The sequence below is a fragment of the Sebastes umbrosus genome, chromosome 19 (assembly GCF_015220745.1).
Source record: "Sebastes umbrosus isolate fSebUmb1 chromosome 19, fSebUmb1.pri, whole genome shotgun sequence".
NCBI classification, from domain to species: Eukaryota; Metazoa; Chordata; class Actinopteri; order Perciformes; family Sebastidae; genus Sebastes; species Sebastes umbrosus.
This window is the reverse complement of record NC_051287.1, coordinates 12308166-12333561: the sequence shown is the minus strand read 5'-3', so window position 1 is coordinate 12333561 and position 25396 is coordinate 12308166. Positions and strand designations below refer to the sequence as shown.

Sequence of the window (25396 nt, the reverse complement as noted above, 5' to 3'; positions counted from 1 at the left end):
GAACATTTCACAAACACAATCGAGCTCACGGCGTACTCAGAGAGCCTCTGATTTCCCCAAGGCCCACGGGACAAAGGAGAGAGAGAGATGCATGTGTGTGTGTGTGTGTGTGTGTGTGTGTGTGTGTGTGTGTTGGGGTATTAAATCAATACTTTTGTGACTGCTGATAGATAATTGATCTCATCAGTGGGCCTGTTCATGCACACTCACAATCCTCCAGGAAGGCAGAGAACACGGAGGCGTAGGCGGCAGAGCGGGAGAGGAAGTGAGCAGAGGGTGAGGAGGGAAGTAGTAAGTAGCAGAGGGAGGGAAGGGGGGGGGGTGATGAAGAGAGGCCAGGTGCACAGTCACAGGGAAGATGTGAGTGAGGGATGAGAGAAAAGAGAGAGGAGATGAATAGAGGCAGAAAATAAGAGGGTGAAGAAAACAAATAAAGAAAGAAAGTATCCAGAGGAATCTATAAACTGCTATCAGGTCTTCCTCTACAAGCAACCAGGACTTTGTATGGCAGCCCTGTCATGCTTTGGATTTTTAAAATTTTTTTTTTTTAACCCATCCAAAACCAGAAACCCAAGAGCAAAACTTACATTTTGTGGAGCTACTATCATAGACTGTATATATGAAGTGGACGTACTGACCGTGACGTCACCCATTGGTTTGTGGACTGCCCTTTTGAAGCCTGGAATTCGTCATTTTGTACGTCACCATCTTGGTTTTTTGCAACCAGAAGTGACATAAGAGGGTGGAGCTAAGTACAACCGAACGCTGAATAAGACATTTTCAGACAACCAAAAAGGTTTTTTATTAACTTTCATGAACTGAAAACAAACTGTGAAAGGGTTAAAGACTTCTATACAATCAGACTTCTTTTTTGCAACCAGAGGAGTTCCCCCCTGCTGGCTTCACTTTTCACAACCGGAGGTTGCCCTCTGGTTACTATACAGGATATGTAAGAAAAGTACCTGTTAGAGACTGGAGCATCCACTGTGTGGGAGCCAGCTGTGGGAGCTCAAACTTGCGATATTGCTACGTTTGACAAAGTCATTCCTCATCATGAAATCCTTTCCTCTCGTAACAAAGTGAAGCATAGGCTACTGTGTGAAAACACAAACTTTTAAGTATAAATCTAACCACTGTGTCACATGACCAAGTATGTTTTTCTATAGTTATAATAATACAGTATTGTAATTCCAGAGCTAACTAGCTCTACACTGCAACACAAGCACACTACTGTTTCTGTGTCTTCACCATGGATCATCAACTGTTCAAGGATGCTAACTTTTTGCCAGGGAGATGAAGCTTTGGATTCTTTCTTTTAGCAGTATTGTGAGTAGCTGTCGTATGAATATTCAGCATGTTCTTACTCCCAACTTGTCAAATACGGCAGCTTGGCCAGTGGCCCTATAGGTACCCCTCTAGTGTCAGTTTCTGTTTGTTACATGTATACACTTTTCGAAATAAACTTCAGTGTTCACAGGAAACAACTTGGTTAGGTTTAGGCAACATAACAACTTGGTTAGGTTTTGGAAAAAAATTGTGGTTTAGGTAAAATGGATAGGCTACGTTTGTTGCGTAGTCAAGTAGGCTACGTTAAGTATGTGACGTAAGTTAAGTACGCTACGTAACCAACGTTACGTAATTTAAAATAAGTCGATGTTGACTTTTGGTTTCACACGGGACAAGAACGCTGGTCTCCTGGGTGAAAATTCGGAGTCCTCCTCTATATACTATGTCACCTGACTTCCTCCTTTGCTCCCGTCATAACTACGGACACATATTTGGCGTCATAGTTTGAAGTGTAGCGCCACTGATCAAGCTGCCTTATTTGACGACTTGGGAGTGAGCGAGCTGGAATATTATTTATTATATTAAGATCCTTAGCCTATACAGATTCGCCAGGTAGAAATGAGAGGCCGGCTTTTGTGTGAAAACGAAGACCCAGTGTTTTCAAAATGATGGTGATTTTAGAGTGATAAATCTGTCAGCCATAGCAACAGTAATAGAGAGGGCACGGCTTCGGTTAACGTTGGTTAGGTCACTCACAGTGAAGCCAGACAGAAAGTGACTATGTGTGTGTGTGTGTGTGTGTGTGTGTGTAGTTGTTTAAGGTTATACTGTAAGGAGGTGGAACATGAGATCAGGAGGGTTATCATTAAAGGTTGCACTGATGGAAAGTTGGAGAGCTGTGTGGACATGAATGTCTGTGTGTCACACAGGTCACCCGATGACTCAGACAGTATCGAGTAAAAATACTACAGCTGCTGCATTTAGAGAAGGAAGTGAAATGTGTTGTGAACAAAAATCTGCCTTTTTTCTTTTACATCGCTCTGTCTATCAATCTCAAAGTGGGCCCGTATTGCCAATACAAGAAATCGAGAAATCCCATGACAAGACCAAAACCAACAATAAACTGAATCTACTAACAAATATTGACTGTGTAGTCAAAGCCTGATTTATCTGTGCCACAGAAGTCCATTGTGTTTTCAATGTTTTTTTTTGACAACAATAAAACTCTTTGGCACAGAGGAACAAGCTTTATCAGGCTTTGGATACACAGACGATTCTTGTTTGTTGGATCATTTCATTGTTGGTTTTACTCTCTCTTTTTTTTTTTAATTGTTAATAAGAAAAATATAGAATATCCAGACTTATATTTAAAATACTTGAGAATGAATTTAGTGTACTAACATACATTATAACCATATGGATGGCTGTTTTCATGTTATTTCTAGGAGCTCCTCCCTTCACGCTGCGATCAGACAAACTGATCACATGCTTACAAAAAGCCCTCACATGTAGTGAAAGACCCCTGCAACGCAACTAATGATATATAATGCATGATGTTGCGGTAGAAATAACAACCGCCTACCTGCGAAGGAGAAAATTAGAGGTGAAAATTGTAAATCAAAGATAAATGTGGCTGTTTGCCATGTAGCCATTGACTGCACCTGATTAGCATTAACGCTGCCTGCGGCTAGGACAAATCCAGCACGCTAACAACAGCCCCGCGCCGATAATCTGCCCATTTATACGACAGCAGCACTGGCGATGACTAATCTAATGACTAGCGCTGAAGGGATCGGGCCACCCACCCACCGACCCAGCAGTCATGCTATAGGGTGGGTGCAGCAGCTTTAAGGGCCCTCAAGAGTGGGCAGATGCTGCAGTGAAACCTGGGATCGCAGAGCGCAGCAGCAGCAGCAGAGCGCCATGCATCAGCTGCTTTAATAGACTATTAGTTATGTATCAGAGAAAATGGGAGGAGGAGGGACAGATGCAGAGAGACAAGAGTGAGAGATAGAGTGAGAGAGAGAGAGAGTTTAATCTTTGGCTGGCACCCTCTATGACGTAGACTATTTTAAATTACTTTTATGCTTCCAAACTGACATTTTTGAGGTCGGATGTGATGTTGGTCCCAATGACAAACCACAGTTTCATTCTTCTGCATATTATAATGGAGTTTTCTTCTTGTTAGACCTTGTGCTATAGAACAGAGAGACACCCAGAAAGATAATGCATACTGATGAAGTTGCAAAACAATTAGACAACAAGAATTTTACATGCATCACTTTGTTTTTAGAAACTTGGATCAAGTTCACAACGGTAGATGGCAACACGGCTGAAAATGAGAAATAGAAGGAAGCAAACCAAGAAATGCAGAGTTAAGAGGAGCTACAACAACCTCCAGGTTCCAGATTTAAGTTTCATTTGGCCCTTCATTAAAGTGTCAAACAGGCAATTGAGCTCAAACAGAAAAACTACCCTCAAAGTATAGAAGATAAAGGCCTCTCAGAAAGCCCTGTGATCATTAGCTTCACAGACAATCAACAGAGCATCTGCATGTGAAACTTTAAAGAAGCGCTAGTGAGCTAATGTCCTCTGCAGTTTCATGGGAGGGTTTGTCAGTTTACGGTTTCCCGTGTGAATCTAGGTGACGAGTACCACCCACTACTGTAACTACTACAGTCATCTAACTGTCCTGCCGCTCTCCAGTGGTAAACCTCAGTGGCTCTAATTATGAGTCATGAGTGTGTTTTCCTTTTCAGAAAGCTGTCTTGTATCCACACATAGCTGAGCATGTGTGTGTGTGTATCAGTGGCAATTTTGGACCCTTTTTAGGGGTGCTCAATCACACTTCAATTTCATCTCAGCTCCCCTAAAAAATAATTATTAAACCCTCTGAGATCGCCAGCAATCCCGGCCGACATTACTGTCTTTAAGAGGCTGTAGAGGGCTCAGTTATGGTGAAGGATCACCTCGCTTGTGCATTGGACGCTTGATGGGCTGCCACTAGACACACAAGGCACTTGGTACCTGATTGGACGAACACTTTCCCTCATAGGGCGTGCCCACACCGCCCGCATGAGCAGCGCGTGGCGGCTGCGGAACCTGTTGCTTTTGAATGAGAGGAGTCGCACCTGCTCGATATTAGAAAGAATGCAGGTTTAAGGCACTTCCGCATTGGCATCAGACTCCGTAGGTTGCTCACTGGTTGCAACTAATGATTATTTCCATGAATCACTTGGTCTATGAGGTGTCAGGAAAAAAAAAGAGACCAGTATCTTATGGTGGCTAATGTTAGCACTTAAGATACATGTTCAGAAATTGACTTGATGACTTTTTCTACCGTTGAACTACATTTTAGCATGCCACATATGGTTTTAGCAAAGATGCGTGTGTTTGGGAAGTAGTGAGCATTCAACTGGATAAACGAGACTTGGATTATACTGCACAAGTTGTGAAAGAATTTGTAAACAAATGCTTTTTTATATAGTCTTGCTGTTGTTAAACGCGGCCCCCATTTACTTCAATTCATCAAGACATTTCTCAGTTTTTTTATTCTCCGTTCACCGCGGAGGCATGAGAGACAAACAATGTTTTCTTCAAGAATTCAAGGTAACGCGGGGGTGAATATTTGATATACAAAATAGTCAAACACACAAACAGACGCAGTAACACATAGCGAGACGCACATACGGGGGAAAAATTCAGTGTGACAGTGCAGTCAAAAGCCTCTGAGGCGGTGACAGTAACACTGGTGGGCAGGTGGGAGTGGAGCCGTCTGCTCACCAGTCACTGTGCAAGACTGACAGCTAACCTCTCAACACATTGCTCGTCACACACACGCACACACACAGTAGCCTTCATTGCTGTGAAATGCACATGGCCGCACACACATAAACAAAATCAACAAGAGTTTGTGTGTGTGTGTCTAAAGGGTTTTATTCTCAATACCTCCAACAGTGTTTTTGTTTTCCTGTGTGGTGTACCACACACATTCGGAGACAGCCAGCGCCTACCTCTCTCCTATCCGTCACCGCCTTCATCTGTCCAACTCAAATGAAGACAATTCAATACACTGGTAAAAAAATAAAACACCGCCACGCTCTTCCAAGCGGTTGTGTCAGGATGAAACGGGTTTAATTGTCGTCGGCTTCAGCTTTTAACGCGCGACACACAATAAAGCTTTTAAAAAAGTGGACGGTGGAGTTGTCACCGAATGAAGTGACAAGACAGGGTGGGAGTTGCCTTTGTGTTTGTGTCTCTTCCTATGAATGCAGATGGCGTCATGTAGTATTTGTTTGCACATTTGGGTGGATGAGTTTTTTGACGAGTATGTGGATGTGTGCTGGCACACAGGTTAATAGGAACCTTCCACACCACTGATTCTCCACACTCTCGTCTTTATTCAGGATAACTTAGCCAACAAAATCCTATGATTAAAATGTTCCAGTGTAGCGAACCGGTGAGTGATATTCCACCGCACACTGATCTCCTGATGAGCTCAGAGTGAATGTAGGTAAAGTCATTCTGAAGATGTGATGCTCACAAGGCTTCACACAAAGCAATCCTCATGTCTCATTATAACAGAAAATTCACTTTTTCATTTTCCAAAGTGTCCCTGATTCCTACAACTTCAGGTTTCCTTATCAAATACACTTAGAAAACAGAGTTTTTACTTCAAACTCTCCATAATTACGCTGAAATGTAACCGGATCCTTCACACTTCTGTCATGTCAAAAGTGGTTTGTGTGGATTACGGTGAATCATAGAACCACGACAGCGCCTGTGGAGGTACCTGCTCTTATTGGCAATTGCTACTGCTGCTTCCATGATGCCAAAAATAAAACAAACAGACAGGATGAGTCACGGCTCTGCTTATGCTGGTCTCTCTTATTAGGGAGACCCTGCTTTCAATCTGTGTCTCCCACTTGTGTTGAGACATTTCAAAGCATGTTCTTCAAAGCAGTGGAATACACTGGAGTCAGTGTCGTGTCTAGAAACAAGATTCAACCCAAAGGTTGAAGTGATTTGCAGTTGTAATCGAGGTTGTACTGCGGTCGCTGTAACTTAACTTTAGAGGTACGGCGAGAAAAAGCACTTTCATCATTAAGTTTAATAGTTAACTTTACCAAAATAGTTATTTTCGAATAGAAAGTGTTATAAAATACTGCATACAGTGGAATGTTTGCCTTAAAATGTATATTGTATTCTCAGTTTAACAAATTTGTGATTCAATTTAATGCTTTTAAGACCTTTTTAAAGACAAAAACATAAAGAAATGTAACACAGATTTATTGGACCAATCATGTTTTTTTCTGGGAATTATTTTTCTTTATACATAAATTATAAATGGTGATTTTTGAAGACAAAGCATTGTATTTTTTTTTAACCTAAATATCTTTAAATTTGTCAAATTCTAAGCAAAAATTATTACATTAAATTAGAATATAATGAAAGGATTTAGTATTTCTCCACCAGAATTAGATCGTGGCAACATGTAGAAAGCTTTCCAACATCAGACCGATGAGATTTACAGAAAACATTATTGAAAAGTTTAGTGAATTCACTTTTTGTAGTGGGTAGTCAAACATTTCATGTCACACCTTATGTATTATACCCCAACCGATACTACATTTTTTGAGGCATGCCTATCACATTTTTTTAACAATTATGTTATTTAACAATTAATTTAACAATAAGCAGATTAAAAGATGTTTTTCACGAGAATCCCTTAAATTTGTTTTTTTAAAGAATTTTCACTGAGCAGATCATCTTATAGTTGAAAACAAATATGTTTCTAAACTACCTGAAACATATTTTTGTAGAAGCTAAATATCTTAAAAAGTGAGACATTTATCCAATATCAGAATCATGGATATTCAAGAGAAAATGATCACACTTTCTTCATTTTATGACTTTTATGCTTCTTATGGAAATGTCAGGTGCTGATATCTTCACATTGTACAGACACACAGACTACTGTATGAGCACACTTATTCAATACTGTCAACACAAGGAGCCGTTTGTTGGCTAAAAGGCATCAGGACCTGAATCTGTCCCGACCTTTGCACAAAGCTCCCCTGGAGACACACAACCTTAAATAGTGCGAGCGGACTAAAAACACTTTTCCTTGTATGTTCACACAAGCAATTATATTTCTCTTTCCAACAGAAAAAGCAGAGATTTAATTTCACTGCAGAGTCAAGGACCGAAGATAATTGCTAAGACGTAAGCTTGGCATCATGTGCTTATCCTCCTTGAGGTTATTTTCTGAAGATCAACCTGGGTTTATCAAGCCCTGCCATTAATTTCCATTACTCTTCTATCAAACACACCACACAGCCTTTTTATCCCTTCAGGAATTGCCATATCTTAAAAATTGACTCATACTGGAAAGGATTATTTTTTAAAGATTAATATGAGTTTTGTTTTGGCAATACACTTACATACTTACTTGATCTAACTAATTCTTGCTAATTATGACACTGAGATGGTAGTTCTGAATTACCAGTCATTCCTTAGCACTTCTAATTGGCGGAAATACTAACTAACTAACACCAAGGAGGCTGTGCTGGTGCCGGCTATTAACATAAACTACTCATCAAGTCCAAATAGGACGTCGTAGAGAAGTTAGTGGTTCTGTTTGGGTAAATTTAATGTCCATTTTACACAGTGATGGGGTACTTTATGCTAGCTTGTCATCCATCAGACCGGCAATACATCATCCAGAGTAGGCTCTGAGTCTCATCGCCACGCCCCTTTTAGTGGAAAACAATTCTGCGTAGACGACGGCAACAGTGTAAACTGAGGAAGTTGAAACATGTCTCTGAATTTCTACCTTAAACAAACTGATTTAAATTAATAACACTATGCTGAAGAGTTGCGGTGTAGATGGTTGTGTCAACAATAAATCCAAAAACGCTGATCTTTGATGTGTTCCCCTATAAAACAAATGTTTGTTTAACAAGAAATTAATACATACAGTACAAACTTGTCAAAATTACAATCCAAACATATGTCAAATTGCATTGATGTCTACGGGATCTTCGGTTTTCTCTCCCCCAAAAAGGGGCGCAGCCTTGACTTTTTGCCAAGTACCCGTATGTGCCGGTCTGATGTATCCCAATCATGATCACTACTCTCAGTAAATATGAAGCTAGAAATAGCAGGTGGTTAGCTTAGCTTAGCACAAAGACTGGAAGGAGCCACTAAAATATGTATTTTTTTTCATTGCCTTCCAAAAGGACACGAGTGCTTTCTGGTCTGACGTCCCAAATGTCGTTTGTCAGTGCTTTTCCACAAAATATTTTGATTAATGCTAGGAAAAGATTCTGGTCATGGTTGAAAGAAAACATTAGCAAGTCCAAGTCACACCCTTTGCTGGCATCCATCCACCCCAACCTCCTCTAAACAAAGTTATGTGGCGCTAACGTCATTCACCTTTGTTGCGGATATCATAACTCACATGGTAGCTAGAGTCCTTGCCAGGTAAATGTAAACATAAAGGTCATGTTAGGCAGTTGATCAAACGCCAGATGTGGTCATACAGTACAACACTGATAATCGATTAATTGCAAAAATACTGAACATTTGCTAATTTGCAGCTTTTTTTCTGCTTTATATAATTGTAAACTGAATATCTTTGGATTTTGGACTTTGTTAATTAATAATTAATAATGAATGACAATAATTATTAGTTGCAGCCTACGGTGAACATCTAGGGAGGTAATTCCAACAGGACCAGTGCCTCTTATTAGCATCAAACCTGGGATGTTCACATCTGTTTACAATCTTTTCATCCAATATACTAATCTACCAATGCTGCATATTGTCTTAATATCTAATAGTTAAATAGTTAATCCATCATGATAGATGACAGAAGACCCTTAGGTTTGCTATTTGTAGTTTGTACAGCAGAGAAAAATATTCTAGGTGTAGCAGAGGTGACGAAGATGACGAAGTCATATGTGTAGAGAAAGAGGTGTCTCGCACTGCTGTGCGTCGGGCACACTTTGAATAATCAGTGAACTCATCCTGGCTCACGCTCACCACAGTGTTTGGATACTGCTCTCTCCCTCTCTCTCTCTTTTTCTCACATACACACCCCCACACACAGCAGCGTTGTGTGTGGCATCAGTCTGCTAGGGCTGATATGCAGCATGTGGTTTCTCCTCAACACTAATCAGTCGCACACGTGGTGCGCAGCACTCATGGACAAACCCACAATATGTCCCTGGTAGGAAGTATGATTCCAGCGTGAAACCCTAGGACTTCCTGTCCCTCCGGGCTATCGGGATGCACAGACTCAGGCGGCTCACAGCGGAGGGATGTACACTCATCCGCACACAACATACTCCCCCCAAAGCAACAATGACTCAACAGCTTGGTAATCAACCACGAAGACACACACACTGTGCTGCAGCTTTACACCAGCAGCGTCATAACAAAACAAATGAACTTCGGAGTGTGAGCAGGCAGCAGAGTCCTGCATCAGTGTGAGAGTGGAGCACCCATTGTGATCCACGCTGGCAAAAGCACATCGCTGGACCACACCCAGTACGTCATGACTCATCAGTCACCCTCTGTTGTCCGTCCATGCCAATAGAAAAGAGGGGAAGGCAATAACAGAGAGAGAGAGGCAGAAAGGGAGTGGAGATCACGGAGAGAAGAATAAACGAGGAGAATGAGGAGACACAAAGAGAGCGACAAACAGATGAGTGCATTGTGGGTGGGACTCACCAGCTCCACCGAACCATAGTGTTTCCTGCTGAAGTCTCCACGCCTGCAGCCCAAGTCCTCCGAGGCAGAGCTGCAACACAAACGCATGGTCAGACACATGGCCTCTCTGTCCTCCATCATCACACAACACAGACATACATAAACTGTTGCAGCTTTTCTCCCAGTCTTTTTTTATTTAATCTCACTTTGTCTCCTTGTTCATGCCCACTTTGTTCTCCCAATGTTCTTTCTTTCTCTCTCTCTCTCCTCTTCCCTTTTTTCTTTCTTTCCCTTCCTCCTGTCTGAGTCTTTGTCGATGTGGCGGGGCTGCTGGTGGCATGGTGACTGGCCGGGAGCGCCGGCCAACCCCATTTCTGATTGAGACGTGGGTCCTAATTGAATTAAGCCACAGTGATAGATGGAGACTGGCTGGGAGAGCAGACCGCTGGTTAAATAGCCAAATGCGCACATAGAGTAGACACAGTCGCTATTACATAGAAAGACTAACACACACGTACATCAGAAACAAGAACAAGTTTGAAACGTATTTTACTGTAATACAAAGAACTGGATTTTTTATGTTTTTGGGATTATTTGGAAGTTTATGAGGCCCTTAAAGCCACTCTACTGAAACATTATTAAACATAAGAAAGACAGTGATCCCATGACTTTTCATCTGACGCCATCATCAACCTCTGCCGTTGCTACTTTAAGTGCACTTTAGCAAATGTTAGCATGCTAACGGGGAATAGCAAGGGAGAGGGATGAAGAAACCACACACACAGCTTTCCCATCACCCACCACTGTATTGAGTTACATTTTAAAGAATGTAAACAAAACTACACATCTCAATACACAGTTAAAGGGACTGTTTGTAAGAATCAGACATGCTTGTTAACAGCAACACCTGTGGCCGTTAAGTCAACGGAAGTCAGCGTCGGGCTCGCGCTTGTGCTCGATCTTCATAGATATGAAAGAGCATTGATCAACACAGTGAGGCGACACACGTCAGCTAAAAGCACAATATCACTCTATAATTCACCTGCTTGGCAGTAATGTTAGCTGACCAGACGGAGGTCTCTCCATGAACCACTGCTGATCTTAGTGTTTCTCGCTGCGGAGCCCCGTCACTTCACAAGACACGGGAAACCTCTGTTGGTCTGGAGGAGCTGCAGCATTTATTTCTGCACAAACGTCCACTGTACATTCACTAGATATTCTCAGAGCTACGAAGTCTTCTGCAGTGTGGAGTGTTCGCACATGCAAGTGAGGTGGAGCCAGCTGTGAGTGAAGGCAGGCAGAGGAGCAGAGGAGCAGAGTGCAGCAGAGACTCCGGCCCTGGAGACCAAAGCTACGGTCTCCTCCGCGTCCTCCGACCGCGGCCAACACTGTTTCGCAAGACGGGCTTCACTAGATATAACTTTGCGGTTTTGGTGCTTCCGTGTAGTTTGTGTTAGAGTCTGAGTCTGAAAAGCGTAGCCACCGACCCGGATTGATTTATACGTGTAAGAAGTTACAAACAGTCCCTTTAATTCATCTTTTTGTACCATTTTCTAAATTATCTTAATTCTACTACAGCATTAAGTCTCGCTTATGAAATATATTTAAACATTCTAGCTCACTCAACACATTAACAGACCTCTAATGGTGATAAAACAAACAACTGCGTTATAACAGCGCGCAGCTTAAAGGAGGTCTCCGACAGCTAGTTTAAATGCTATTAATGAGTTAGCCAGAAACTTACAAAATGTGCACTTTGCTCTCATAATGAACAACAACAAAGTATTACAAATTCTTACCAACATTAGTGTACAACTTTATAGTGCTTTTGTGGATGGTATTTACTTGAAACATGGGGAATAGTGAGGGAGATGGATGGAGAAATCAAACACACACAGCTGAGGAGGAGCGCAATCCCGCTATTACCAACAAATCAACGCACAATCAACCCACACAGACAAGGATCTGCATCACCTATCTGCATTCCTCTTTTTGTATCACTGCATATTTGCATAGTGTGCATCAGTGACAAGTCTAAATACACATTTACATCCAAAATGAAATTACATGTCTTGAAAATACAGTAATAACTGAGACAAGAAAGAAATTAGCTTTCCTCCAAATTAAATGTTTTTGCCTGAAAAGGAATTATTCTTGTCTGTCACACTAAATTAAGATGGTGAATACTGTAATCATCATACTTGCTAAACATCAACTTAACACCCCCACTGTGTGCATATTAGCATTAGCCATACATTAGCAGTAAGCTTGAAGCACTGCTGCCTGTGCAAAGCCTCCCTGCTAGCTTGACTATAGACTAAAACTAAAGAAACAAGAAGCATTCAAATGCATTATGAATATTTTTCAGGTTATTGTTTCAGCCATGAATCACACACAGAGAGACGAATATTCTGCTCACAGGCTAAAGGGGCACAAAGCTAATATTTAGCACGCTTAAGTCGGAACAACTAAGAGTTGATCCTAAAAATGTGCACACATAAAATCATTTTGCATGTACCACTATGATACACAACAACCTATCAACTTGGGAAGGGCCAATCTGTGTCGATATACATATCATTTGTTTTGCTGCTCCCACCCCATCCAAAAAGATTGTTTTATCTCGTTGTATTCATTATACCGCCATGAGCTCTACCCATGCTTCACCTCATTACCCAAAACCTGATTTTATGTCTCCAGCAATCCACAAAATACAGCAGCGAGTGGTAAACCGTGTGTGTGCAATTTGACTGTTATCAGGCCATTAAATAGTCGTTATCGGTCACTATAAGCACCATAGATGTGAGTCATTAGGGGCCTACTAAGCCAACTGCGTTGTAAAAGTGAAAGCGAAACCTAAAAACAACACGTTGTAAAACTGAATGAAATGTTACATTTTAAACATAAACTAAAAAGGCTTCTTTAGGTTTAGGCTACAAAAACAGCATGTTTTGGCTTAAAATAACTATGGTTCAAAAGGGAAAGTGAAACTTAACACGTCAGAAAACTACATGTTGGTTTCACACAAGATGCAAACCCCAGTCTCCTGGGTGAAACCCTGTGTTTTGTGTCACATGAATTACCCCCAACCTCCACTCCATATGGAGTTTCACCCTGACTCTAGTACAGCGCCTGACTTCCGCTTCTGCTCCTGTCTTCAGTGCTACGGTTGCTAGAGGTCGCTGTCATTTTCTTTTATACCTTCTTTCGGTGATCTACCATTTGAATAGATGATAAAACCTACTAGTGGGTGTAGTAGGCCCATACTGACTCACATCTATGGGGCTTATAGCAACCGATAATACCTATTTAATAGCCTGATAACAGTCTAATTGGCTGGTGTGCACATGGTAGGAGGTATTTTCTATAGCTTGTGTTTGCATATATCTTTTCTGAGTGGTGATATGACCTGTATGCTTTCTGTTTCCTCAAGCTCTCTGGACCACATCCCCCACTCCTCTTACATCTCTCCTTAACTCTTCGCCTATCTGGTCCGGTTTCTCTCTCTCTCTATCTCTCTCTCTCTGCAGAGTGGGGCTGTTAATACATAATGCACACTCAAGCTTAAAGGACGCATTTTAAAGTGCATCCATGCTACAGGATGTATCCATCACTGTTTCCTTACCCACTCTCTATACATACTGGTGATCGGGGTGGGGTCTGCTGGAGCGCCACCACAACATGTGCTCCATCACAGCCTTTACCTTTATGTGCTCCCACTTTTTCTTCTCAGTAACCAGGTTGCTATCTTTTCTACCCTTCACCTTTCCTCTGAGAGGGGGTCATGAGAAGGATTGTACCTTGGTGGTGGAAAGATTAAGTGACACTACCCCGCCCACCTTCCTAATGAAAACCCCTCCCATCTCCTAGTGAAGCTCATCTCCTTCTATAAAGGCTTCTTGTGATGTTTAAAGTTATTTATGGATGGCATCTTATGTTCAGACTGAACTGAAAGGCAATAATGAGAGATGAAATTAGATATTAAAGGTTTTTATGTTTTGAAAGTGCATGTATCATCAACAACATCTCTCTAGTGGCTGTGGTTCAAGAGAGACTTTTTGTTTCATAACCTTGGTTTGGATTAAGTAAATACATGCATCAAAGCAGTCACTTACACACAAAGATATGTTTTAAAAACCACAACACTTGGCTGTACAATGCCCAAAGGAAAAGTGCCAGATTGAGAATGCCTCCTTGTGCACTTGGGGGAAATATTCAGCGTCCAATTTTAGCTTTGTTTGCTTTAAAAATGAGAGATATTTTAACACATGAAGGAGGTGGTGAACTAAGAGTCGTTTTTGCACAAGGTGGTTCCTGTCAGACCAAAAAGGTGTGCCGACACCTATTAAAGAGTTGGAACGAGCCGAGGAAGTAAAGTGCCTTGAGTGTGATGAAGAACATGTACCTGTCAACAGAGCTCTGGGAATTAAGTGGAGATGACATATTTAGATTTCAAGTACAGCGTGTTAGCAACAACAAAAAGATCTTCTACTGTGTGAGCTTGTTCACCCTGTTAGGAATTATTATTCTATTCGCTATAACAAAACAAAGGATTGAAACAGATAGAAGATACTTTATTCACCCTCTTGGGGAAATTCAAACTTGTCCCAATCATGATTTTACTTGAAATTAAAGTAAGTGCTGAGTTTGATCCAAGATTTCTTTTAATGGATGTTTTCAGTTATTTTTTCCAAAACGATACAGCTTAAAGAGCACTAATATTATGAGGTTTGATGCCTATTTTATATCTTTATATCTTTCCCTTTTTTTGCCATGCTAGCTGCGTGGTTTTTGCAACCAGAAGTGACACGAGAGGGTGGAGCTAAGTACAACCGAACGTTGAATGAGACATTTTTATGTGACCAAAAAGGTTATTTTTTAACTTTCATGAACTGAAAACACACTGTAAAAGGGTTAAAAAATATAGGACGAAAACACGGACAACTCCCAGACCGGACAACGCTGTGGTAACGACCTGTCAATCACAAGGTAGCCACGCCCTAAAGCAACCCCTGCTTTATGGTCTATATGACTCTAAATGGGACCATAATTTACTAAATGAACACCATGCTGTATTGAAAAAGACTTGAAACTAGTGACTGAGACCATAAACTGAAGTTTACAATGTTTACTGAGGTAATAAATCAAATGAGAAGTCGGACTTCTTTTTGCAACCAGAGGAGTCGCCCCCTGCTGGCTATTAGATAGAATGCAAGTTTAAGGTACTTCCGCATTGGCTTCACATTTCAGACCTGGAGGTTGCCCACTGACGCCAACACACAAAAATAAGATGGTGAACATGGTAAACATTATACCTTATTATACCTAAACATCAGCATGTTAGCATCGTCATTGTGAGTATGTTAGGGTACTGTCATCAGCATTTAGCTCACAGCTGTGCCTACGTACAGTACAGGCTGACAGAGCTGCCAGCATGGCTTCAGACTCTTGAGTCTTCTTGCGATAATAAAGGAGTGATTGATTACAGGCCTGTCCTGTTCCGTTACACTCCTAACATGCTGCTTAACACAGTTGAGACCTTTATTCAGCATTCAAAGCTGCGCATGTAACCATAACTTGAACTCTGCACCACAGCGGTTCAGTCACGTTCCAGCAGCATAATGGCTGTTAGCCAAAGAAAAATGACGTTGAAAGCTTGGAGCAAAGAGAAATCGCTCTGGAACAGAAATGAGGTAGAATGGACATTCATTACTCAACTGCTGCCCTCGGTAATGGAGTACGGGAAAAGGTTACAGTACAAATTGTGGTTTCTGTCACGAGACAATGGACAGTCGCCACTGAAAGGCTCCATACAGTACAGTGAAATGTGAAGTATAAATCACACTAAACCTCCAAGTGCTGCTCCAGAAAAAAAAGCCAATCCTTTTGTCGGTTGATAAATACTGTATGACTCTTTAAACTCTTAAATCACTCCATTAAGTGGCTCTTTTTGAGACTGTGTAAGACAGAAAAGCCAAAAAGATCTTGATGCCAACAGGCTTTATAAGAGCAAACATAAGATTCTTGAGAGTGACAATGAAACCTATAAAAAGGCCCAACATTCAGAATTTATCAAACATTCAACAGCTTTTCTGTCTCAGAGTACATCCATGTCGGGCATGTGACAATCTAAATAATTTAAATGTCAGTCGACTGCTGCAGCTCCTAGATATAACTGCAGGGATGTGACGTTAAAACTGTTAAATGATAGATGGTGTTTTGGTCTTTTTTCAGCCAAATAACAGGTTCAGTTTGGGAGCTTTGCAAATCATTTTGGGGATTTAAACCAATTTGAATTTATCTCATCCATGCGCTATAAGACCTGATTGTTAATTAATTTAAAAGTTAAAGTCACAGATTGGTGCACTACATGCACTGACGAATACTAAACCATCGCACACTTTTCTATCTAGATTATTCTTAATAAAAGAAAGTCATTTTACTACAGCAATGTATAGAAACTAGAAATATGAGCACAAAACAGAGAAATAATAAAGCCAATTCAAGCCATAATAAGTCATTAGAGCATTACATGGAAATTTCAGGACATTTCTGGCTCTCCACTCCTCCCTCTCTGCACAATTGGTGCAGCATGAGAAGGAGGCGTCTCCTCTATATTGGCAGCATAAGAGCTTTATGTTCACTATATGATCTCTCTCTCTGTTCCAAGTGTCACTGCAGCCTTGCCTGGTGTCTCTTGCCTGGTAAAGAGCTGCAGCATGGCATTTTCACATCAATCTAAGTATAAGAGGCTGGAAATGAGCTATACTATGCTGAGTAACCTTGGACTACATCTGAACTCAGGCTGCACAGTTTAAAGCCAGATGCCTGCCATCAGTGTGGCCGCATATACTGTCGCTGCATGCACCTCCACTCTACCTTGAACTGAGAAGCTATGCAATGAATAATTCATTATTTTCCGTCCATGTACATACTGAGATATCTACTCTCCTGGAGAAAAAAAGGGGGGTGCAGATCAATTAATAAGCAACACAGATGAATTTTGATTTTACAATTCATAAAACTGGCGACAAAAGCTGCATAAAGCATAAAGCATCCAGCTGCTGAGGTTCAATTAAAAAGCTGTTGTGGCTGAACGAGTCTGTTGAGGAGCGTCAATACTTCCAGACTGGAGACTTGTGGATTCAGTGGCGCTCAGTTTTGCCAGCCATCCCAAAGTAAAAGATCAATACATTATGGCATCTTCATACATAACTAGAACCAAAACTCTCAATTATTGTAAAACATCATTAGCTGATTCAACGCGCGCAATATGGCACTTTTACGCACCAACAAATGGAGCAGGTGTCTCCAGCTTTTGTCTCATTTGCTCTTGGCTGCATAATAAAAAGAAGCCAATGCTGCAGGGTTATGACAAAGAGACAACGACAGACAGACAGAGAGCTATATATATATATATGCATTCAAGAGATGAGAGGTGGCAGCCCTTCATACATAACTAGACCAAAAACTCCCAATTATTGTAAACATCATTAGCTGATCCAAGGCACTTTTACGCACCAACAAATGGAGCAAGTGTCTCCAGCTTTTGTCTCATTTGCTATTTGGCTGCATAATAAAAAGAAGCCAGTGCTGCAGAGATATGACAGAGACGACGACAGACAGACTATGCATTCAACAGATGAGAGGTGTGAAGAAACACAGGTAAGAGTATAAGAGGATTTTGGTTTGGTTTCTTTACCGCTGATTGAAAGTCAACAGTTTGTTAGAGGCTGGATCCACACTGTTCATGTCCCCATGCGATGTCAGTCCAGCGGACAAGGCGACAACAACAACAAAAAACCGGTGTCTCTCTTTTTTTCTTCCCCTCCTCTCTCTCCGTGTGTTTCTCCTCCAGTTACAGGATCATCACTGCGGCGCAAACTCCAACAAACAGCTGATCCAAAACCCGGTTGGTGGTCGAACTCTTTCTTGCGCGCAACTGGTCACAGCATGATGATGAAGCGGAACAGGCTCTGCCATAGAAAGCTGTGTGTGTTTACTGGGTGATCTCTCTCTCTCTCTCTCTCTCTCTCTCTCTCTGTCTCTCTCTCTATCCCTCCCTCTCTCACTCACATAAATGGTGCATTTTCAATCCACCACAGTTTGTTGCTGGAGGCTCTGCGGAGCAAAAAGGCAACCATTCAGAGCAGATTATTCTTATCGGTTTTTTTTTTTTTTTTCCCCCTTCTTCTTCGTCTTTCTTTCAGCTCCTGTTACATCACCGTCAATTACAGTGAAGCTGCTTCTCTCTACAGTTACAATATCCTGGAGCGCAAAGTGATGTCAGGAGTATGCAGAGACTGACTGAGGCTGCACATCATCCGGTGTGAGCACTGAGAAAATATAGAAGAAGGTGCATTGAAACATGAATTTTAAGTGTTTTTCCTGCTCTCAAATATGTCCTGGTCAAGTTAGGAGCAGAAATAAGGCAGGAAATGTCCTATAATCCTATAATGTCCAATCATTTGTAGTAAATCAGCTTTTATTTTAAAAGGCAATCAAATGTACTTGCTAATAAGTCACCCTTTGTAACGCATAAGTTGAGGCTAACTAATGACTTTATTAAAGGGGACCTATTAGGCTTATTTTCAGGTGCTTGTATTTTGTGTTTCTACTAGAATATTGTTTACTTTAATGTTAAAAAAACACTTTATTTTTCTTATACCTCTTTTCACCTCTGTCTGAAACGCTCTGTTTGAGCTCCTGCAGGGAGCTTGTCACTTGGTGACATCACCACGTTACAGAACAAACGGCAAGACTTCAAGCAAGAAGTTTCAGGTAGTTCCCGTGCAGAGTTTCTGTGGGGGGGGGAGAGTAACTGCCTTTGTTGTGGACTTTTGGTTTTGTAACTATGCAGACCTTTTACATGCACAAAAAAAACTATATAACACATTAAAGGAAAGGGAAAAGCATAAAAGCACGATAGCTTCCCTTTAATAGTTAGCGAATAATTAAACTGTTTTATGGAGCCGTTTTAGCCATTAATAAGAAGAACAACTTTTGGGTTGCCAGGTTGTAAAAAAACATTTTGGTTTATCCTTTCCTAATAGGCCAATAAGCAGCTACAAATTCATTGGTAACATTAATAAATACTCCCACTTCCTAATAAGATAGAGAAGAAACAAGAACTATTTTTCACAACCTGGCAATCCTTGAATTGTTCTTATGGCTTATAACTGATTTAAAGCATTCGTAAATGATTTGTTAACCATTACACCTCATAAAGTCTATCTAAAGGATGACATATTACCACATGTTCTAACATTTCTCTGAAAGGATGAACGGATCTTTGTGTTTCTTTGGCCTCTCAGATGCTCACCAATCAATCACTCTTATGTGTTCTCTGGGGTTTACCCATAATCCCACTCAACAGCAGGTCCAGGCAATGATGAGGTCATTCATTTATTCATGCAGCCTTCCTCTTCTCCTCTTACTCTTCATCTCTCCCTCTCCTGTCTCTCTTTTTAGCTCTTCAAAATGCACTTTTCGGCCTTATGTGGTCGGTCCTGGAGACACAACAGATGTGAGACTGGCATTTATCACGCTGCTGTCGCATTTATTAGAGGAACCGAGTGATTGCGTGCCACAGCAAACATGCTGTCTTGTGTTTTGTTGTCACTGACTTCCTCATTTTGTGGGGTCCCACGAACCCCAATACTTTATGTGCTGATGATGCTTTAGAGGTTTTTTTTTGCCGAAAACAGCTGCCTGAAAATATTGAGAAGCTCTACGAACTGGCACGACAGCGAGCTCGCTCCTGAGAGGACTGTCAGCGAGCCACCCGGCCAGGCGCGCTCACAGAACCCGCTGTCTCAAGAGACTGTCTCGTAGCTTTTATTTCCCTGTTGACGAATGGTTTGTTTAAATGTCACGACACAAATCTGCGTTGTTTTTACACATATATTCCCATATTTCGTATAGAGGCTACCAATTGTCTTGGCAAAAGACTTGACACAGTTTATTGTTATTATTATTATTATTAGTATTATTATTATTATTATTATTATTATTATTATTATTATTTTATTATAGCACCGTAAAAAGGTAAACATAAGTCTTTTGTGTACGAGACGGTCTCTTGAGACAGCAGGTTCTGTGAGTGTGACTGGCCGGCTGACTAGCCAACAATCCCCTCTGGCACGTCTAGGAGACCGGTCTCTAGAGACTTTTCCAGCCAGCTCGCTGTCGTGCCAGTGTGTGGAGCCTCTCAATTCCCAACTCATCAATTTCCATAAAAAAAAACTGCCAATATTTGAAATCTACAAAGTTGATTTCTCGCCTCAAAAAATTTTCATGAGTGAATTTAATGATGAAACAATCATACCGGTGTTCGGGCCAGGTAGCTTCGTACTGCCATGGCTGAGGAGAGCAACTCAGCAGCTCTGGTTAGCATCATAGCTAGACTACCTACCATTAGCATTTAGGTTTAGAAGCCAGTAGACAATCAGAGGTAGAGTGTAGAGGTAAGTAAGGCATACTGGGTAGGCGCAGCCAGGATGGACCAGGCATTGACAGCGTTAACAGTAAAAACATGATTAACAGCCTACATTGCTATTATAAAAATATCAATTATAGCCGTTTCAAGTATCATGGTGCCATAACAATGGTAAGAGTGTTTTGTTTAAGCTGTTAAAAAGGGCCCGGGGTCTGCACAGAACACAGAAATGAGGCAAAAACATGTCAAAACAGACATGTTTTTTTATTCTCTGCACACATACACACCTGCAGATTAGCAGGTGAAATGTGAGCTCAGGTAAATCTGATACCTTCACAATAGCCCAGCCACAGCCTGTGTCTCCAGCTCAGTCTACACACACACACACACACATGAAAGAGTGCAGGAATGCTCGTCTCAGGCTACGCAGCACTCAGCTGCTCATCAATTTTTAATCAGCAGAAACCCCCCTCTGTGGCACGCCACATCACAGGAAAACACCCAAAGCTACCGACACACATGGCATTTTCTCTTTCTGAACGCGACTACTATTAAAAATAGCTCGTGTTGAAATGCAGCTGAAATCCGAAACAGCCCGAAGAAAAAGAAATCCTTTTCAAAAAAAAAAAGACACCTCTGAAAATAAAGCCCTCGTTCTCACACGTCAGGATCGAGTTACAAACAATCAACCTGAGATACCTGAACACCCCCGCCTCTAATTAGAGCCCCGAGGCGGCATACAGAGACCATCATACATGTTGCATAAACACAGCTTCATCACATACCCTCCCATTGTCTCACTTTGACACGCACTGCCCACATGGCCTTTGCATAAGCGGGCTTCTGGTTTTTAACGGTCGCCTGTGAAGCCAGTCTGTAACAAGGGAAGTCAGACGGGGAAGACTTCCTGTTCAAAGATCAGTCTGGTAACGTGGCCACGGAGCCGCGGTATCCTCCTCAATGCAGAACACAGCTGGCATGAGAGAAATATCCAGTATAATGTAGCACCGGTCTGCTCCAGGTGATGAATATAATCTACTGATTCCTCACTATTGAAAAGATGACGTAAACAGGTGTTTGTTTTTTGAGTCTTTACTGATGTCAGAAAAACTGACAGCTAAATTATGTCATGTATACAGCGGCATTATCAGCTGTAACCACCATTGAGCACAGTGCAGAGTGGCGAATAATTGGGCACACTCACATGCACGAACATGTATTAAAAGCATGCGCGGCCAATGTCAACAAAGCAAGAATGTTTTTAAGAGTGGGTCCCAGTTTTGTTTGGATCAAATTCAGCGATTCCACCGATGGAAAGTTGGAAACGTGGCAAGAAACATGCATACCATAGCAATGTGCCAGCACAGGAACAAAGTGAGAAGAAGACTATAGCAAGCACAAGTAAACAAGAATGTAAACAGCATAAGTCTAAAATTCTTTCAAAAATCAGCTTTGCAATTGTTGTTTTTTAAGGATGCACACAATGTGGTTATAAAGTTATTCCTCATTTTTTAATGCATTTTTCTACAAATGTCCCACGGCACGCGACGCTCGTGTCAATTTCCTGCATACAGTTTTTTTCAAAATAAACTGCCATCTTCACAGGAAACAACTTGGTTAGGTTTAGGCAACAAAACTACTTATGTAGGTTAAGGAAAAGATTATGGTTTGGGTTAAAATAAATCCTGAAGTGGCGTAACTTAAGTACGGAAGTTACGTGACAAATCAACGTTGGTGTCTGGTTTCACCCGGGGGGACTAACGCCGGTCTCCTGCGCGAAAGTCTGGTGTGTTGTGACCCACCCATCCACCTCGACCTCCTCCTTACGCAGCGTTTGTCGGCCTTTATACTTCCTGGTTCAAAAATTACGTGGATTACATACCAATTGTGTATGAGAATATGAAAGTGTATGAGAGCCAAAAAGCAAATGATAAACATTCATCAATTAATTTGTGGATTCATTTTCTGTTGATCGACTAGCTGTTTCAGCAGTATATTCACGACACAAGGATCCAACCATAATTCTTCAGGCTGGGTGTCGCCTTTTATTTAAATGAGCTTGCCATTTGCACGTGGATTAACTCAAACTACAGTATGTGTCACCATATTTTCGTATTATCTTATAAAGATACTGACTGCTGTTAAAACAAACAAAGGTCTCAACACACACCCTCAAATCCAACTTTCCATCATGCCGAGTAACCTGTGAGTCTCTACTGAGGGCTTCAGTGTTAGTTAGGAAGTGAAATATAAACTATAACCCGCAATCGTCAACTCATATACATGCAAGTGTGTGTGTGTGTGTGTGTGTGTGTGTGTGTGTGTGTGTGTGGGACCCAGCAGTGATGGGCTATCCCAGGCTTTGCATTCTCCAGACAAATGCAACTTCAAAGAGCAGGTTATAAACGTAGGTGTAAGCATTATGGTGCGTGGGTTCAATCCATGTGTCCATGCCAGTAAGGATTGTAAGTGTGTATGCACGAGCACTCGCACGTTAGCCGCAGCACTTGAAGCCTGTGAAGCTGCCTGATGCGGATCAGGAGCTCTTGACTCAATAGTGTACTAATCCCTCGGAGCTATACGCCGCCTTCTCTCTGGACAGCTGCCACTCCGGCCCTTTAGTCTCACCCGGTAAGCCGCGTCTGACCACGGCACCTTTCCCACGCGTCGGATAAACAAAGCCTCTGTTACTGTGTGTGTGTGTGTGTGTGTGTGTGTGTGTGTGTGTGTGTGTGTGTGTGTGTGTGTGTGTGTGTGTGTGAGATAGAGAGAGAGAGCGTACAATGTGATTAGATGTGCAGCTACTGACGCTGAATCACTCTGAACCCAATGGGAGTCATTTCTTTAAATACATGTATGGAAATGAACACACACAATGTAATGCAAAGTGCAAGACGCACTACTACGAGCGTCAACGCACATCCAGATACAACATGCAAATCAATAGACCTGCCATGATGTCACCTTTCATTGATGAAGCTTTGGTCCCTGCATGGATAATGTGTACTTTGGAGGAGGAAGCAGTAAATGGCTTTGAATTTGATTATGGGCATGATTCAACCTGTACCACACACACACTGGAACAGCAGCAAAATGGTGAGGTCAAAAAGACATTTAGCTCAGACTGTGGAGTTTTTGGCAGCAGTCAATGTAGAATGTACTTAAGAACACTTTTAAAGGACTTGAATGAGTATTTTTTTCATTTTGCGCTACTTTTGCATTGTTAAAGATTAACACAGTAGTGACCTCTTCACATGTGAGTTGTTAGCAGTTCCAACAACAACTGATTAAACCTCTTACAGTAGATGGTTATATTTAGTGTTTCAGGGCCAAAGTGGTAAAATTATGCACATTTGAAAACAATGAAAACGACGGCAACACTGCTGACAGAGCTAACAGTGTTAACCTGGAGGGTTCAACCGGAGGGTGGGCGCCACATCGGTCAGGTAGCTAGCCAGCGGGGCACTTAAAGGCACGCGCTGCCGCTCAACAAAGCACAGAGAAACTCAGATTACAAAACAGATAGAGGGAGAGAGACTTTATTCTCCGCTCAGGAGACATTACTCCTCTAAATATTTACATAGCTGCTATATTAATGCTCTGAATATCATATAGAGAACCTTTAATCATCTCACGACCCCCTCAGATTTATCTTGTGACCTTTTGGAGGGGCCAGAACCCTATGTTGGGAGACACTGGACTGAACTTCCTACCTGTATATAAAGTAGTTAAAGTAATAATCTCTTTTAAATAAAGGTCTGTTAAGTCACCATCTATTGCTGAAGAAGGTGACACAATGGTGATTGAGCCTATGGCTCACTGATGAAAGTATTGCAATATTTATATATTTGCAGTGGTACAAACTGTGTGTCTGTGGTGACATTCCCAGAAAACAATGTTGTATTGCAGTTTTTCTCCAGTATATACACTCAAAAAATGAAACTATGCACACAATTCTGAAAACCTGAAGCTCATGTAAAGTGAAATTTAATTTTTCTATTCAATTTCTGCGCTCATGTTTTAACAAAAAGACTCCAGACTGCTAAAGTCTGAACAAAATCCCATTGTTTTCACTCAAAAAGAAACTCTAAATCAAGCAGGACTGAAATCTGATTGGCACTTTAAAACTAGCTACGCCTCGTAGTATTAAGTTTACTTACTTTAAGTACATTTTGTGCTTAATACTTCTGTACTTTTACTAGGAGTTTGAATGCAGGACTTTAACTTGCAACGGAGTATAGAGCTGCAACCATTAGTCGTTTAATCAATCGGCAACTATGAATCAAAAAATGCCAAATATTCACTGGTTACAGCTCCTCAGATGTGAGGATTTGTTGCTTTTCTTCGTCATATATCAAATTAAACTGAATATCTTTGGCTATTGGACTGTTGGTCGTATAAAAACGAATACATCACTTGGACTGTTTGAAATTATAACCCACATTTTTCACAATTTTATAGACAAATAATGAATGGATTAATCAAGAAAACATCTGCAGATTAACTGATGATGAAAATAATTGTTAGCTGCAGCCCTATAATGGAGTATTTGTACATTGCTGTGTTGGTTCGAGGATCTGAGTGCTTCTTCTTCTTCCACCTCTGGCTTTAACAGACTAATGATTTAAACCTCTGGATGTACACCTCAGTGAGCAGTCTTTACCAGTTTGAGATATTCTCTAATGGCCGTCATTTACACACGTAAGCACACGCACACACACACATATGTACAGACACGTGCCGACGATTTGGATTCAGATCTTGGCCTCTTTGTTTCTAGTGCGTCCGAAATGCCAGCAGGTCACCATGTGGCCTCTGGGAAATGTCAGCGTGTCAAGCTGCAGCGATTGATGATGGCACTCTCATTAAATGTGATTAGGTGAATTAACCTTTTGTCTGTAACGATCAGACCACTCTGCCCTTCGCCCTCTGGCTACATGCGTCGTGTGTGTGCTT

At 41.4% G+C, this 25396-nt stretch overlaps 1 protein-coding gene across 5 annotated transcripts in view; it reads right to left on the bottom strand.

Annotated features, from left to right (window-relative positions):
- The window catches only part of garnl3 (GTPase activating Rap/RanGAP domain like 3), a 77626-nt gene that overhangs the window by 41299 nt on the left and 10931 nt on the right, over window positions 1–25396 (bottom strand). For 4 of the 5 annotated variants that reach the window (XM_037752499.1, XM_037752503.1, XM_037752500.1 and 1 more), the window contains exon 2: window positions 10024–10093. In XM_037752499.1, the coding sequence (XP_037608427.1) occupies window positions 10024–10093 (70 nt within the window). Of the gene's footprint in view, window positions 1–10023; window positions 10094–17704; window positions 18338–25396 lie in introns of those variants that run through there. The other variant, XM_037752502.1, reaches the window with a different exon arrangement.